Raw genomic sequence first — 17,429 nt, 5'->3', positions numbered from 1 at the left:
GGTCCTAGGGTGTCTGTGCCAGGATAATATTGTTCATCTGTTTAATAACAGGGCTAATTGAAGCATTTGCCACCCCTCCCCAACCCACTCCTGCTGTCCGTGTCTCTCTCTACAACCGCTCTGTCCTTCCACTGAAGGCTGACAATGAGGTACCCTAAGCATAAGACAGCTGTCTTACCAAGCCGACACATTGTTGATCACACTGTGTGCTTGCTTTTCAGCTCTACTCAAAGAAGTAGGCTGTAGAGCCACAGCAAATGTCTTTATCTTCCCACTTTTGATGTTTATCCATGCATCCCTAACAGACAGTACATTCACTGCAATAATAATAATAATAACAACAATATTAATATTAATACTAATGATGATGGTGATGATGATAAAAATAACACGCTTTCCATTTATAGAATAGAAATCCCAAATAGAAATACAGACAGAAGAAAAATGCATATGAACTCAGTTAAGTGTGCAAACATCCACTCTCGTCTAATTATCTGAGCTCATCCTCTCTGCTGATGCCCTGCACAGCTTTTTTGTCCACCCCAGGCTTTTAAAGCCAGTCAGCGACGGTCTGTCCACCACAGATGGGTGCTTTAATTTGGGATATACAGTACGTACATGGCCCAAAAAGCATGGTGTATCTAAGCCTGAAGAAGCCTCTTTCTCTCTCTCTATTTTTCTCTCTCTGTCTCCACTTTTCTCTCTCTCTCTCTCTCTCTCTCTCTCTCTCTCTCTCTCTCACTCTCTCTCTGGAGCCTTTTTATCTCACAGAACGCCACCCTTCCCAGTCCTGCCACTGGCAGTTAGTTCACTGGGAAATGTCATCTCACCACCCAAGTGGAGCAACAACATGAGGCACGGATTTGTCCGTTTCCACAAAGCTTTCACACGAACGGGGGTTGGGGGGTGGAGAGAGTGAGATAGAAAGGGAGGAAGAAAGGGAGAGAGAGAGAGAGAGAGAGAGAGAGAGAAGGAGTGAAAAGATAGGTAGGGTGAGGTAAAAAATTACTGAGTGACAGCATGTGAAAAAAGGCAGTGGAAATGGTGGCAGTAAAAATGATATGGACGGCACAGGCAAGCTGAGAAGATTTCAAATGCTGACAGGAGGATATACAGAGAATGGAAGGCAGAGAGTATCTACAGATACAAGGGGTGGGGGGAGGTAAAGTGAGAAGGGTCTTTTATGAAACGGGTACGATCACTGAGGGAAGGTTTGGAGGCTGGGGTGACAATGCTCTTACATACAAGGACAAGTGGAGTGGAAGAGTGGAAAGACAGAATGAGAAAGAAAAGGTAGAAAGCAGAAGGGGGAGGAAGGTGTGAAAAACATTTAGAGAGATGTACCGAGGGAGAACACACACATGAGCGAAGACACAGCAGAAGAGTAAAATGAGACAGAAGAATTAGAGTAGAATGGAGGAGCTTGTTTTGGGAAGTATGAAAGAGATATGGCTCTCATCTGCAAAATATATCAATTCTGTGGTACTGTGTCTCCAATCCCACACACACACACACACACACACACACACACACACACACACACACACACACACACACACACACACACACACACACACACACACACACACACACACACACACACACACACACACACACACACTTAGTGTATCTCCTTTGCTCTTGCATTTGGATCTTGGTCATGGGAAGCAGTTCCTGGCTGAGTTGGTTCCTGCGTGTCCCTCTAGCAATCTGTCATCCCTGGCTGGAACTAACGGCCCTGGTGAAGGCTCAGTCTCTGGCCATTAAGCAGCCGTGTTGTTGCGTCACTCCCTCCCCAAATGCTCGGACAGGAGCGAAACGCCCACCTAGCTCCTCTCCACCTGCTCATGCGCTGGCTCGCGCGGCCAATGGAGACGTTTCACTGAGTGACTATGAGTGTTTGTCAGCACACATTACAATGCCTCTATACCTCTTGTAGCAGCCAGAATGGCTCATTTTGTCTGTTTGATCGTGTTAGAAAAAAGGTCATATTCTATTTCCTAATGCTGCTGATGTTTTGATTATTTGGTCATGTTAATTCAAGACTGAAATATGTTCGTATTGTGTCAGTTTTGTTTTTGCAAGTGTGTAGTCATCCAAATCCACAATTGCTGCCTACAAAAACATTTGGCAAGTCATTTTTTATTCAACCATTTGCCTTTTTTCTCAGTATGTCACCATGACATGACTCATACTCAGGTGTGCTATGTTATCAAACAAGCTCTTTCTCAGTTTAGCCCAAATCTCTTTCGCCATTTGATCATTTGATAATTTAATCATCTAATTAATTGCTCGTTTCATCACTTTCATACATTTACCTAAACATGAATCTGTTGACTTCTGATATCAAGCGTGCACTCTCCAGAGATTCTTGTTGTCTGAAATGGCAATGCTTTTTTAAAAGCTTACATTCTGAGAGCATAGCGTGTGCATGTGCGTACAGACAGATAATAAACGTGTGCAAAAACCTCCCTTCTGTTTTCGTACATTTCCATTCTAATACTTTTTGTTTGTGGTTGGTAGATCTCTGGCCGAGATTTTTTTCTCTTACCTGCTCTCTCACACAGCTCCCATTCACAGACCCAGGAAACAAGCTTAGCTACAGGGTGTGAGGTCTCTAACCCTGACCTCCTTCTTGATCATCTCCTCCTGTCATCTATCTCCTCCATGTTCCCCACAGAAAACAACCCCCGAAGCGGAACCAGACAAAAGTCCCTCCGCCACTTCTGGCTCCCTCTCTCCATCTCTCTTTTCTAATTCTCTTTCTTTCTCTCATTCTTTCTGTCTCTCTTTCCTTCTCTCGTTCTTTCTTTCTCTCTTCAAATCTCTCACAGGCTTGCGGAGGAAACTGCTGCCCAAGCATCAAGTGTGAACAAAGGGGAAAGAGGAAACAGATAAGAGCTACACAGTGTGGCAACTGATAAACCTAATATCTCAGCCCAGCATCAAAAGACGCCTCTAGCTTGTTTTTTTTTTGCTTCTCTCCTCACCAAAGGGATCCACCAACATGTTTTTGTAAAAAAAAAAAAAAAAGCAAACTGTTAACGCAGCGGTGTGGCATCACACTCTGCAGATTCCAGCATTGATTCTGATGCAGATCAGATAAAAGATGCACTGCATCCTGGCTGCCGCAAAACAGCAAGGAAAAGAAGGGAAAAAATCCCACGTTAGATACCACTGGTTAGTGCAGTAAGGATGGGGACAGGAGGGTCAGGATCCTGTCCTGTGTGCTGCCTAGAGATCCCGTCGGACCTGTAGTGAGCTTACCTGTGTGTGGAGAGGAGGGCTGAGGTCCTTTTCAACTTCTCTGAATGAGCAGTGGCGCCTGGACAGGAAGCGTTTGTTCTCTGCCTCCCTGAGTGTGTGTGTATCCTCAACCTTCTGCTGTTGTCTGGCAATCTGCGTGTGCTGCACACCCACACGTTCACACTCTCTCTCTCTTTCTCTCTCTAACACACACAGAGAAGTGCACACACACACACACACTCATTGGAGGATCTGAGAGCAATCGAGGGAGGCTTGGCTGGTAGGGGGACTCTGGAAGGACGATGAAGAGTGACACTCCAGCAGCATCAACCATGGGGGAATGCAAGGGGGGATGGGAATACGGGGGAAGGCATAAGGAGTAAAATCTGCAGAGAGTGTGATACAATTATGTTTAATCTGTGACAGCATCACATACATGCACAAGCATGTATGTGTGTGTGTGCGTGTGTGTGTGTGTGTGTGTGTGTGTGTGTGTGTTTGTTTGTGTGTGTATAAGATAGCAAGTGTAATTGTGGGTCCATGCATTTGTGCGTGTTATGATATGTCATATGCTGAGTGTGATGTGATGTGCTTAAGAAGTCATATGCTGTGTGTGTGTGTGTGTGTGTGTGTGTGTGTGTGTGTGTGTGTGTGTGTGTGTGTGTGTGTTCATCTTTGTGAAGGTGAAGAGACATGCAAAGACTGTAAGGCCATACCTGTTAAATGCTGTATGCGTGTGTGTTCAGTGTTTAAGCACTTAAGCAAGGGAGGAGAAAGAGCCAGTCCATGCTGAGGGGTTTTCAGTATCGCAACAATAGTGGCAATTTCGCACTCTTGTGCATGATTATAATCATTATCCTGATTCCCAGGAGGGCAGAAAGAGAGAGAAAGAGAAAGACAGAAAGAGAGAGAAAGGGGGAGAGAGAGCGAGAGAGAGAGTGAGAGAAAGAGTGGGGGAGGGAGATGGAGGGGAAGAGGTATAAAACAGAAACGTAGTGCACAATTATTGCATTTGTGATTTTAACTTGCTTCATCTTTTCTGCTCGCACAGGCATTTTTCAGAGAGTGCTATCATTCCTATGTGGACATATTTTCGGCAATGTGTTTGTGTGTGTGTGTGTGTGTGTCTGTATGTGTGTGTGTCTGAGGGGGGTGTACCTTGGCGCAGGTGCACCTATCTCTGCAGGAACATGCCTTTGCAGCCAAAACAAAAACAACAACTGTCCAAAAGACAGAATGAGAGGCATCCATGTTAGAGGTCAGCGGATAGTTCATTAGAGAGCATCTTTGATGGACACGTTTGGCACTTGTGCTGTTTATGTAACACACGCCCCAGACAACATTAAAAAAAATCTAAATGTACAACAGTCGTGTAAATCTGTATGAAACATCCCTGCCTTTGATATAGTGGAGGCGTGAGCTCTAATGCGGCTCTACGGACTTTGGAGGGGACAGAGAGGGGAAATAAAAAGGCGTAGAAAATCCCTTTGACACTTTCTCAGAGAGCGCCGTGTCGGAGAGGAGCAGAGCCCGATAAGCTTTGGGAGGATAAGGCTGTGGGAAGAAATGGCTTCTCGGCCAGGGGAGTGGCAGGTGCGTGTTTGGGGAGAGATAAGGAGCAGGGCTGATAAAGCAGCACATCAAATTACAGCCCAGGCTATTCATAAAATTATGCTGTTTCAGCAAAAATGTATCGTTAAACTACGGATGATAGCATTATCTTTGGTATGTGTGTGTGTGTGTGTGTGTGTGTGAGTGTGTGTTTATCTTGTCCTCTTTCTGGGGGAGGGTGCAAAAGCCTATTTTTGGTTTGGCCTGTTTTACAAATAAATAAATAAATACATAAATAATGAGAAATCTAGGACAGCCCGAATTTCAAAGAGGTTCTGGTCATAGATAAATCAAAGCACCCTTACCTCCAAGGGCTTGCATTACATTTCCCAGCAAAGAATGAGCTCTGCAGCAGTCGCAGATGAAACCCATGAAAGCAGGTCATGACTACTGAGAACTGGAATATACACCATCACACATCCTCTATAAAGCAGGATTCATTAACATAATTTCAGAACTGTTGACACGCATACAAAGGTTATATGTCAATGGTGTTGAATATATTTGCCATTGATTACTGTAACATGGGGTTTTTAAAAATCCATGTGAATATAGCAGGCATGGTTGAAGCAAACGGCCTCCTCACTCTTTCCTTTTGGATTGCTGTGTTGTTTTCATGTTTTCCAGTTTGTAATACTTACTGATATTTAATAGCAAGCTAGCAAGACTGTTATTTATTAACGGTTATTTCAACAGGCTCTACAATATTTCTACACTTATAGCTTGAACTGCGCCTTTCACTTCTGTTGCCTCCAACACATAATTCTAGAATAGAACCAAATGGGTGGAATGTATAATGTGTTATCACACATGCCCATGTATTTTGCATACAGGGATGCAAAGGTTCAAGGCTACTCACATGGACATTGCAACATGATATTGCATGTTTCTGCCTGAGCTACATTAATAATTCAATTTTAAAAAAGCCACTTGCTCATGGGTGTTGGTCTTGGCTTAAAATATTAAATGTAAAATAAATGTAGCATCGATATCTGACTATTCAATGGAAGAAACTAAGCTTAAGTCATGTGCAAAATATGGTGCTTGTGTTTGTTTGTAAAGATGATGTGATGCGTTTTTGAGTGCACCAACAGGCTTTGTTTAAATGCTGCATTTATGTGAATGCAACCTGTTGCGAGATTTGTCAGATTCTCTGAGAGTAGGTTTGAAGGATGTGTATGTAGACTAACTAATGACTTGAATTAATTCAACTCAAAGACAACCACTTCAATACAACATAATTACATAATTTGAAAAAAGCTCCCGCTGTTAAAAAAGGTTGTGGAATGAAACAGAACAACACTGGTTCTGGTCTGGATATTTCAAACCTAGCATGAGCCCTCATTAAAAATAATACAGCTACCGCTGTTACACATGGAGGAATAAATCATGAATAAGTGCGGGGGACACCTTCAGTCCTTCCTCAAGGCCAACTGAGGAGAGACAAATGAGATGGATGAGTCTTGCAGAGCACCACCATGAATAATTAACGTAAAGGAGGGGTGTGATCCTCAGATCCTGGCGCTTGTCATATTATTAGTGCTCTAAGGGGTTTCACGGCCATCCTTATTCAGTTGTCTGCATGCTTTGTCTCGGAAATGGAAATGAAAAAATGAATTTGTTTAAAATATAGCACTTGATCAATACCTTTGCTGCTATGGAGCTAGATTTATTTTCAAATACGGACATCGTAACTAAGGCTACAGACTTCTTACTGAAACTACACATGAGCAGAATGTTTAATTCGTTTTGGGCTCAAACTTAATTGATTGCTGTTAGTGCTTTAATGAATTGTTTTAAATTGATTCAAGATGGGGTGCCACTGCAATGTTCAGTATAGATATGCGGAGAAACTTTAGCTCAGTTACAGTAATATCTGAGATGCCTGGAGGAGGAGACAGAAATAGCAGGGATTTGGAGCTCAGGGACCAGTATGTTGTCTTCAAGGAGGTAATCCCACCTACTGCTTCCTTGGCAACCTGCAAACAAGGCGACAGTTCTTAAATTTCAATCCATCCCATGTCAAGCTGCTTCTAGAGAAGAAGCTGCCAGAAAGCAGTCCAAAAAAGAGTTTACAATCCCCTTCAAAGATGTTTGCGGTAGGCTTTTTTTGTCAATAAGATGGGGGAGGGATAAGCATGAAAGCAAGAAATTATTTTGCTCGTTCTGTTCCTCTGCCCTGGCATAGTTACAGGCGGTCGCCCTCGTGGAACAAATCTCCCGAATTCCATTACATCTCCACCTGGTTCTTTGCCATCAGCCCTCTACGGTCCTGCTACCTGAGCCCCCTGCCAGAGAGAGTGAGAGTGGGGATGAAACATTGGGCATTTTGCCCCTTCCACATGGCAGAGCCCTGGGGCAGCCCAACCTCCATGCCTCGCTTCCACTCCAATGTGTCACCCCCCAAAGCTGTGTATGTGTGTGTGTGTGTGTGTTTATGTGTGTATGTGTGTGTTTGTGTAAGTGGTGGTGGTGGGGGGGGTTGGGGGGCACAGGTTCGAGTGGGTGGATGCCAGTGGGCCCATGTGTCCTGGCTCTCTCAGATGACACCCTTTTGTGGATGGATTATTTTTAGGGAAGGATCCAAGGCAGAAATGGCTTCTTTTTTTTGTCGAGAGAGAGAGAGAGAGATACAGAGAGAGAGAGAAAAAAAGGAGCAAAAGAGAGAGAGAGAGAAAGAGAGAGAGAGAGAGAGAGAGAGAGAGAGAGGACTGCACACTTGGAGTATTTGATGTTGACTTAAGAGGGATTTCTTTCATGGCTTCCTGCTAACGTTGATGGTTAAGTGGGAGCCATTTTTTCCACAGATGAGAGCATTTCATTTCTATCTCAATCTGCAGCAGGCCACATTCACAGAAGAGCTCAGCTTCTTACCCTGCTAACTTCCTTCATATTCCGAGAAGCCTAGCTTCACTGCAGACTCTTGTCTTCTCTCATTCTCTGCTGTGTGCTGTTTGAGATTCCCCTGCAGAGACTAAAGCCACACATTCTCTTTAATCTCCCTCCCTGAGATTCAGTCTTACAAGGAGCCATCCTGACTCTGCGGCCCTGACATTAAAGTCTAAGTGGACACAAATCACACATCCTTTAGTGTACAAGGACATTTAGTGTTACACTTATGACTGGTGAAAGATGGGTCTGAGAACACGTTTGGGCATTTGGTGTGTAAAGCAGTCTAACAATGACCATTTTGTATAACTTTTCCCAGGTTTCTTTACTTTTTTTACAGCAATGTTCAGCTGTATTTGTTGTACTTTTACACCAAGGAAGAGCTTTTGTTTTTGTTTGGCTTTTTGTTTTTGATTAGTCTGTTCTTTGTTTAGTGATAAGTATTTCACGTAAAAAATTCTGGACTTATTTATTAGTCTTTAAAGCCTGTGCTGCTTAATATTAGGGTCATGAATTTGGGTTAGATCAAAACACAGAGGCTTTAAAGCTTCTTATGGCTCTGTCAGATATATTTTCCAGCGCACAAACTCTGATTCCATTAACTAAGTTCCATGGATGAGCTGAGTACTGTTCTGGAGCTGGAGTTTTGCTGCATTCATGGTATCTGCTCACATTACTTGATGTGCCTTATCTGCCGCACTTGGCAATTACTCAGCCTCTTTCATGCCTCGAGTCCACGAATGCTGCTGCAAAGCAGGATTCAATTACCTTCTGCAACTGACACTCACCCGCAGAGATAACACTCGGCAGAAACATTTTTCTAATCGTGACTAAAGTGCTTAATTAACACGCGAAAAGGATAGTATTAATTGCTGAACCCGGTGGACATGCTTGCGTTACCCTACCATCCAGACCGAACCTAGAGGGAAATGTCAGGCATCTGGTGATTGAGGCAAGGTTACACTTGTGGAAACTATCAGTGCTGCGGAGTGCAGTAACCCAGTCCATGGCTCATCTGGTAGCAAGCCTCTCTATTACAATGTTTATAAGACGAGACAGTGAGCAGCTGCACGAGACAACTGCATTGAAGACATCCAGGGCTCTGATATAGCTACAACAATCTTATTTCACCGTCAATTAAGGAGTTTACACACAGTTGCCAGTTTATAAGGTACACTGATTTTGGTTAGCACCCCGCTGGTGGAGTGCCACTTCTGGTCCACCACCACCATCATCATTAGTTTAACTGGGCGTAGATGTTAGGAAGATAACATCAAATGTTAGGTATTTCTGAAATTTCTGAATCATATCCTTGGCATAGTTTATTTAAAATACTGTATCAGCTGTTAAACAGAAGTATAAATGAACAATAAAAATGTTTTTAAAAGTGGCAAAACAGTGGACGTGCACAGGAGTGGGCTAAGGTTGCTTGGGCAACTGCCCATTTGCCCTTCTCGACTGAAGTTGCCCCTCCGAAGGAAATATATATATATTTGCGGTCAGGGGACGGGGGCGTGGCAGCGGCGGTTAGTGAGAGTTTAAAATGATATTGGCAAAATTTGCGATCAGGGGACGGGGGGCGTGGCAGCGGCGGTTAGTCAATGTTCAAAATTATATTGATTGTTATAATGTTCAGTTCACGTCAAAACAGTTTTAGAAAGGTGGCTGTTCAACTCTATGAACATTTTGGAGGATGTAGTTTGTAGTGCTTTTTATCTGTATCGAGTTAAACACAGTGTTTCTGTTATTTAGCCTAACCTCGCTGATCGAAATGAGTTGGTCAAAATAATGAATACACTTATCTATATCACGCAGTACAACACAACAGCACCCCAAGCAGCAATGAACTGCATTGGTCTTTCTAATAAAGTGTTTCTAAATCTTACTATTACAAAATGTTTCCTGCTGTTTCAATTTGAGATTGATATATACTGCATAAAGATGAGGCAAATCATGTGAAGACTGCAGTGAAGACTGCTCCCAGTGATCAATATCCTGCTGTGACCCAGCCGCAATTTCCCAGTTTTAAAAACATTACTTGTATACTTAATTTTGTTTTGTTACAAGATTATACAGTTAAGTGCAAGGAGTTTGTTTATACCCGAGGGTTAATTGTTTGCTGTGTGCAACAAAGTGTCTACACTCCTTGGCAGGAGATAGATAGAAGGGCCTGGAAAATTGGCATTGCCTTTGTAGACACTCGGGTCAAGGGTATTGATCGTCTCGGGTCTGGCCGGGTACATCTGTGAATGAGGGATTAGTCATCAGTTCACACTCAATGCTGTGGCTGCACTGTTTGATGAAGGGGAGTCTCTCCAGCTCAGGTGAGCTTCAAAAGGCCCTGCAGTTCTCATGAAATGACACAATTCAGAAATATCAGTTTACTACGAAATGGTTGGCTGGAGAAATATGTTTGTATGAAAGTATGTACATAAAAGCATTATACAACACAATGTAACAGTGTGCAAAGGTATGGAAATGAGTAAGAAAGTCATCTACAAGTGCTCCAGACCAACTAGCTTTCAGGAATGATGGACTGTCATCTGTGGATGTGTGTTAATGCCAAGGTGATTAAAGTAGCACATAGGAAGATATGACTCAACCAGAGAAAGGACAGTACAGTGTAAGTTTGTCTGATAATGTCATTGCAACACCAGTCGCAGACTCTCTATTCAAAGGGTTCTCAGGACAGACACTTGCTCAATATCACTGAGTAAATCTCAACTCGCAGCCTAATCCCTTTTAATGAAATTGCACCGGAAGATCCATCACAAGTTCAAGCTGTCTGTCTGTTTTTCTCTCTATATCTATCTCTCTCTCTCTCTCTGTTTCTCCTGGTCTCTGAGAAGGAGTCTGTCTCTCTCTCTCTCTCTCTCTCTCTCTTTCTCTCTCTCGCTCTGTTTCTCCTGGTCTCTGAGAATGAGTCTTGCAAGTGCACAGAGCGTTTGTTTCCACACCTCCTCTGGTGTGGATCTGGTAATAGACCATCTGTCAGAGCCTGCGGCAAAAAAAAAGTGATGGTGCCAAGCAAGCCCCCTGAGACCCGCTCAAATCCATTCTCACCTCCCATGGCGTGTAGCGAAAATGGGGTAGGAGGGGAATGGAGAGAGGTCTACCACGAGGACTTAAATAGAGTTGCAGGGATGAGATGGCGTCTCTCACCATTTGCCGTCCACGTGGCACACCTGTGACAAAGGGAAGCGATGGGTCGGAAGCCAAAATATTTAATTTATCCAGTGGCGGTCCGTGCATTTCACGACTAGGCCTTCAGCGATGTCCTACACGATGTTAAACTGAGTGAATCCACCTCCTAATACCATCATTATGACGCCATGGATCTCGAACCAGTATATTTTATACAGAAAGGCAGTATAAGTGAGCATTGCATCACCTTAACATAGTCGAGTACAACAGACTTTATTAATATTTCCGGAGCATTTCAAATCAATACACCCGTATTAACAATACATTAGTAAACTCTAAGTTATATGATCGCTTGGATATTACTGTCACAACTTAAAAATAAAAGGCGATTTTCAGGGATTAGTCTACAAAGTTTTATTAAGTCCACCAAAAGTAGCCTATGTGACTCAATGTGAGGTTTAACAAGTTTAACAAGTAACATCGCATTGTCCCACCTGCAAAGCAGTTTCATTAAACTTCCCATCCTCACGATATCCAGTTTTTCTTGAAAGTTCCGTCTTGAAAATGGCGTTGTAATTGTATCAAAAACTGGAATTATCAAGTTTGTGTAAACTAATTTATTTGAGTTGGTTAATGTAATTATATTTAGTCTTACCAATTGAAACAACTAGAAGAATAAGCATTGAAACCGATGTACGTCGTTTTAGCCAGCTAAACTGAGCACTGAAGCACTGCACCGGTCTGCCTCAGTATCCAATCAAAGGACGTTTACGTGTCACGTTCAACGCGAGGAAAGAAATTTTCCGGGCCTTCTAGAAGGCCCAGTGTCGCCAACTCGAAATCTGATTGGTTGTCACAACTGTCTGTTTCAGTTCATTCAACTTAAATTAACTGAAACAGCAAGTTGTGATAGCCAATCAGATGTACACGGGCCTTCAATGTGAATTCTGAAGGCCTCAGGGAAGATTTCTGTTCTCTGGGAAGATTTCAAGGAGCGTGGCAACACATGATAGCGGAAATATGATTGGATGAAAGCTCTAACATAAATGAACAACGCTGGAAGCATGAAATGAAGATAATGGACTATGGGGAATCATTTAATACATATTTATGAAAAGAAAATATTAAAACTAGAATGCGTTTCGTGAACGAACTGCGAGAGTGTGCTTGCTCTGTGACAGAGAGAACAAGTGCCAATGAATTAACATGTATTTACATCTACTCAATCAGTGTAGTGGGGCCTTCTTCCAATATATTTTAGCAAGCAACCAAGCTCAACCATTATATTTTGGCTCCACTGACGTTTAGACATATGAGGGTATCTTTGTTGTTCTGTTTTTGTTTGTTTGTTTGCTTGTTTATTGTGAAAGGGTCTAGTGTGTTACATTTGGTCATAGCCTAATAGTTCCAGAGTCTCGTTATACTGACTTACTGAGCTAAGTGAATTGTTGAAATTGCTATCTTGGTAAAAGGAAACATCTCTGCAACAATATTGGAATGAATGCGGTTACATAGCCAGCTTTACTTAAAGTTTATTGTAAGATAGGCCTATATGTTAGACTTAATGCAGTTAGAGTTAGACTGTAGGTCTAGTATCAAACGTAAGCAACACTTTTACTGTATAGCTAGAGAGCACGTGTATCACATTGGTTTATAGTCTGTCAAATTAGTTCTAGTTATTGGTGTTCGTTGGCATAAAAAGTTAGTCTTCTCTTATAAGCCTATAGTACATCTGATTAGAGCTAGCAACCATGAAAAACCTCTTCTGAAACTAAGAAGGATAACTATGACTAAATGTGACTAAAACTAATATGCATTTTTGTCTTAAGACTGAATCTAAAATAGCTGCCAAAATTAATACATCTCAGTGTTCATTTTGGCAGCTATTTTAGATTCAGCAGCTATTTTAGATTCAGTGCATATTAGTTTTAGTCACATTTAGTCATAGTTATCCTTCTTAGTTTCAGTCTAGTTTTCGAAAACTGAGCACACTACAACAGCTACATCCTCAAACGTTTTTCAGTTAACCTAATGATTCAAGGTCTCTCATGAATCATTACTCCCAGGACACGGGTTAATGTTAACTCACGCTATCGGCCACAACAAGTTAACCATTCTTTCAGTATAAGCAACCTTTGCATAGCCCCGCACAGCTAGGATAGCTAACGTTACCGTAGTAGGAATACAAGCCTTAGCTCACTTGACCACACAACTAAATTCATGAATTACTTCACAGGTTTACTTAACAACTTGAATTAAGGAAAATGATCCCCCGTTACGGCTAGCTGAAACTGCCAGTGGATACTCCCGTTACGTAGTGTTAGTTAGCCTTTAGCCCCGTACTCAGATGTTACAGCTGCTTAACACAGCTAGGATAGCTCTGCTTAACACAGCTAACGTTACCGTAGTGGGAATACAAGCCTTAGTTCACTATATCCACACAACTAAATTCATGAATTACTTCAAAGGTTTACTTCACAACTTGAATTACGGAAAATGTCGTCTCCAACGTTAACGTAACGTTAATTTATATGTTAGCTGCTACGGCTAACTATCAGTTTCCATTAAAATTTCAGTCAGTACACTGAAAATGCTTCCATTCAACTCACCTTAACGAAGTGGAAATACGGTAGCTAGGTTAGAAACTGTAGTTACTCTTATTCTTTCTCAAAGTTGAATTGAGAGGGACAGAGAAATACGGTTCCTCTTATTCTTTTTCAAAGTTGAATTGAGAGGGACAGAGAAAATGACGTTCCTTGGATTTGGCGGTGTCAGTGAGAAGCACAGCTGCAGGCCAGTTTAATGACCCTATTATGACGTCATAACGGCAGAGCTCTGCCATGCAAGTCTATGGAGAAAAAAGGGGATGAAAAAGAGGGATAAAAAAGGAGTGCCAAGGGGTACCGCCACGAAAAGTCATAGCAGCTTGCACCGGATCGAGCCGGACGTTTTGGTGTTTGAATGGCGTCTCTAGCTCAATCAGGCGAGGAGTAGTTAGCTGCAAGAAAAACGTACGGAATAAATAAATAAATAAACTAGAATGCGTTTCGTGAACGAACTGCGAGAGTGTGCTTGCTCTGTGACAGGGAGAACAAGTGCCTATGAATTAACATGTATTTACATCTACTCAATCAGTGTAGTGGGGCCTTCTTCCAATATATTTTAGCAAGCAACCAAGCTCAACCATTATATTTTGGCTCCACTGACGTTTAGACATATGAGGGTATCTCAGAGTTTCGTTATACTGACTTACTGAGCTAAGTGAATTGTTGAAATTGCTATCTTGGTAAAAGGAAACATCTCTGCAACAATATTAGAATGAATGCGGTTACATAGCCAGCTTTACTTAAAGTTTATTGTAAGATAGGCCTATATGTTAGACTTAAATGCAGTTAGAGTTAGTCTGTAGGTGTAGTATCAAAGGTAAGCAACACTTTTACTGTATAGATAGAGAGCACGTGTATCACATTGGTTTATAGTCTGTCAAATTAGTTCTAGTTATTGGTGTTCGTTGCCATACAAAGTTAGTCTTCTCTTATAAGCCTAGGTAGTACATCTGATTAGAGCTAGCAACCATGAATTGCAGATTAAGGGGTCCCCTATCTCAGTGTTCATTTTGGCAGCTATTTTTAGATTCAGTCTTAAGACAAAAATGCATATTAGTTTTAGTCACATTTAGTCATAGTTATCCTTCTTAGTTTCAGTCTAGTTTTCGAAAACTCATTACAATTTAGTCTAGTTTTAGGCACATTTAAAATTCCATATTATAGCCACATTAAACTCATTCCCTTCCCTTCTCAGGCCCAGGGACCTCCTGTGTTGTGTCAACTGCATAGTAGTCTAGCTTGCAGTACTTACATTGTGGATGCAATTAGTCTCCAAGATACAGATCTCATGCCTACAGCTGAATTCGAATTTGTTTGTAATAAATAATCGAATGTGATGATGAAGTACGGTACGCAGCGTCTTAACTGAAGCTCAACTCAACTATAACAGCAGCTAGCTTGCCGCTAACTGAAAACACATCGGAACACAGTGGCTAGCTAGGTAGCTAGCTGCTAATAAGTAACATATATAAGTAACACATCAGCAGTAATGAATCAAGTGTACTGATATTAAATGTACTACTAAATGTACTACTAACATGCCATTCTTAAATTAAAGCCAGTGACATGATGGTTAACGATTAACGAGTTAACGATGGATACCGACAATTAGCATACCTAGCTAGGTAGCATTACCATTGGATTTCAATGGCAGTTATGCTAGCTCTGGCTATCCAGTCAAAGGAGCCTTGTTTCTGGACACGTATCACTTGACGAGCGAGGGCAATACAGTCATCTGGAAAGTTTAAAATGATACTAAACGAAGGGAAATCTACTGTATGGAGAATTTTCTGCTCAGTAGACAATGCAGATTCTAATTAGGCTGGTGGATATGTCCAATGTAAGAAGTGTGAAGTTTTAATGAAATATGATTGATGCAACTGTCGTTCTCCATAACAACTTGGATTAACCTGGATGGCTGGATGAAGTTTCAGACCGAACGTCAAAGATCTTCAATGGTAAGACTTGTCGGTTGTGCCTCTGTTGGTGTCTCGTAAAACGTGAATTTTATTAAAGCATAGCGTGTGTATTGTGTAGCTATTTCATTCCGAGATTGCAGGGGAGTGAAATGCTCCGCTCTGCTGCTGGTATACAGACAGCCGGAAAGGTTAACAAACGGAATGAAATAGCTACACATTACACACGCTATGCCTTAATAAAACCCACGTTACTCACATACTGGTTAACACTGTTAGAGCGGGTGTATAAACTGTACCTGAAACTGTTGCCACTACATTCGTTTTAATATTTTGCACTCTCTATCTAACCACTTCTGGCATTTAAGAGAGCTTCTCCTATGTCAACTGATCTAATGTCAGTTGGCTAGAGTGCGTGACGTCACAATGGCTCAACCTTCCCCATGTTAGTCAATGAGAGAAAAAGGGGATGAAAAAGAGGGATAAAAAAGGAGTGGCAAAGAGTATCGCCACGAAAAGTCATAGCAGCTTGCACCGGATCGGGCCGGACATTTTGGTGTTTGAATGGCGTCTCTAGCTCAATCGGGCGAGGAGTGGTTAGCTGCAAGAAAAACGTACGGAATAAATAAAGAAAACTTGACGATAACAATACTGTGCTTCCCTTCGGGCAAGCACACTAACTAGAATGCGTTTCGTGAACGAACTGCGAGAGTGTGCTTGCTCTGTGACAGAGAGAACAAGTGCCTATGAATTAACATGTATTTACATCTACTCAATCAGTGTAGTGGGGCCTTCTTCCAATATATTTTAGCAAGCAACCAAGCTCAACCATTATATTTTGGCTCCACTGACGTTTAGACATATGAGGGTATCTCAGAGTTTCGTTATACTGGCTTACTGAGCTAAGTGAATTGTTGAAATTGCTATCTTGGTAAAAGGAAACATCTCTGCAACAATATTGGAATGAATGCGGTTACATAGCCAGCTTTACTTAAAGTTTATTGTAAGATAGGCCTATATGTTAGACTTAATGCAGTTAGAGTTAGACTGTAGGTCTAGTATCAAACGTAAGCAACACTTTTACTGTATAGCTAGAGAGCACGTGTATCACATTGGTTTATAGTCTGTCAAATTAGTTCTAGTTATTGGTGTTCGTTGGCATAAAAAGTTAGTCTTCTCTTATAAGCCTATAGTACATCTGATTAGAGCTAGCAACCATGAAAAACCTCTTCTGAAACTAAGAAGGATAACTATGACTAAATGTGACTAAAACTAATATGCATTTTTGTCTTAAGACTGAATCTAAAATAGCTGCCAAAATTAATACATCTCAGTGTTCATTTTGGCAGCTATTTTAGATTCAGCAGCTATTTTAGATTCAGTGCATATTAGTTTTAGTCACATTTAGTCATAGTTATCCTTCTTAGTTTCAGTCTAGTTTTCGAAAACTGAGCACACTACAACAGCTACATCCTCAAACGTTTTTCAGTTAACCTAATGATTCAAGGTCTCTCATGAATCATTACTCCCAGGACACGGGTTAATGTTAACTCACGCTATCGGCCACAACAAGTTAACCATTCTTTCAGTATAAGCAACCTTTGCATAGCCCCGCACAGCTAGGATAGCTAACGTTACCGTAGTAGGAATACAAGCCTTAGCTCACTTGACCACACAACTAAATTCATGAATTACTTCACAGGTTTACTTAACAACTTGAATTAAGGAAAATGATCCCCCGTTACGGCTAGCTGAAACTGCCAGTGGATACTCCCGTTACGTAGTGTTAGTTAGCCTTTAGCCCCGTACTCAGATGTTACAGCTGCTTAACACAGCTAGGATAGCTCTGCTTAACACAGCTAACGTTACCGTAGTGGGAATACAAGCCTTAGTTCACTATATCCACACAACTAAATTCATGAATTACTTCAAAGGTTTACTTCACAACTTGAATTACGGAAAATGTCGTCTCCAACGTTAACGTAACGTTAATTTATATGTTAGCTGCTACGGCTAA

The 17,429-nt window shown here is 41.7% G+C and overlaps 1 protein-coding gene across 1 annotated transcript in view; it reads right to left on the bottom strand.

Moving 5' to 3' along the window:
• The window catches only part of c1qtnf4 (C1q and TNF related 4), a gene marked incomplete at its 3' end in the record, with an annotated part of 15,339 nt that extends 14,736 nt beyond the window's left edge, over positions 1-603 (bottom strand). Inside the window, exon 1 of the mRNA XM_080843466.1 lies at positions 495-603. Coding sequence (XP_080699592.1) covers positions 495-504 — 10 coding nt within the window. The 5' untranslated portion in view covers positions 505-603. The remainder of the gene's footprint in view (positions 1-494) is intronic.
• Positions 604-17,429: the final 16,826 nt, after the last annotated feature.

This window comes from Sprattus sprattus (assembly GCF_963457725.1).
Source record: "Sprattus sprattus genome assembly, chromosome: 8".
NCBI lineage: Eukaryota > Metazoa > Chordata > Actinopteri > Clupeiformes > Clupeidae > Sprattus > Sprattus sprattus.
This window is presented reverse-complemented; position numbering and strand designations above follow the sequence as displayed.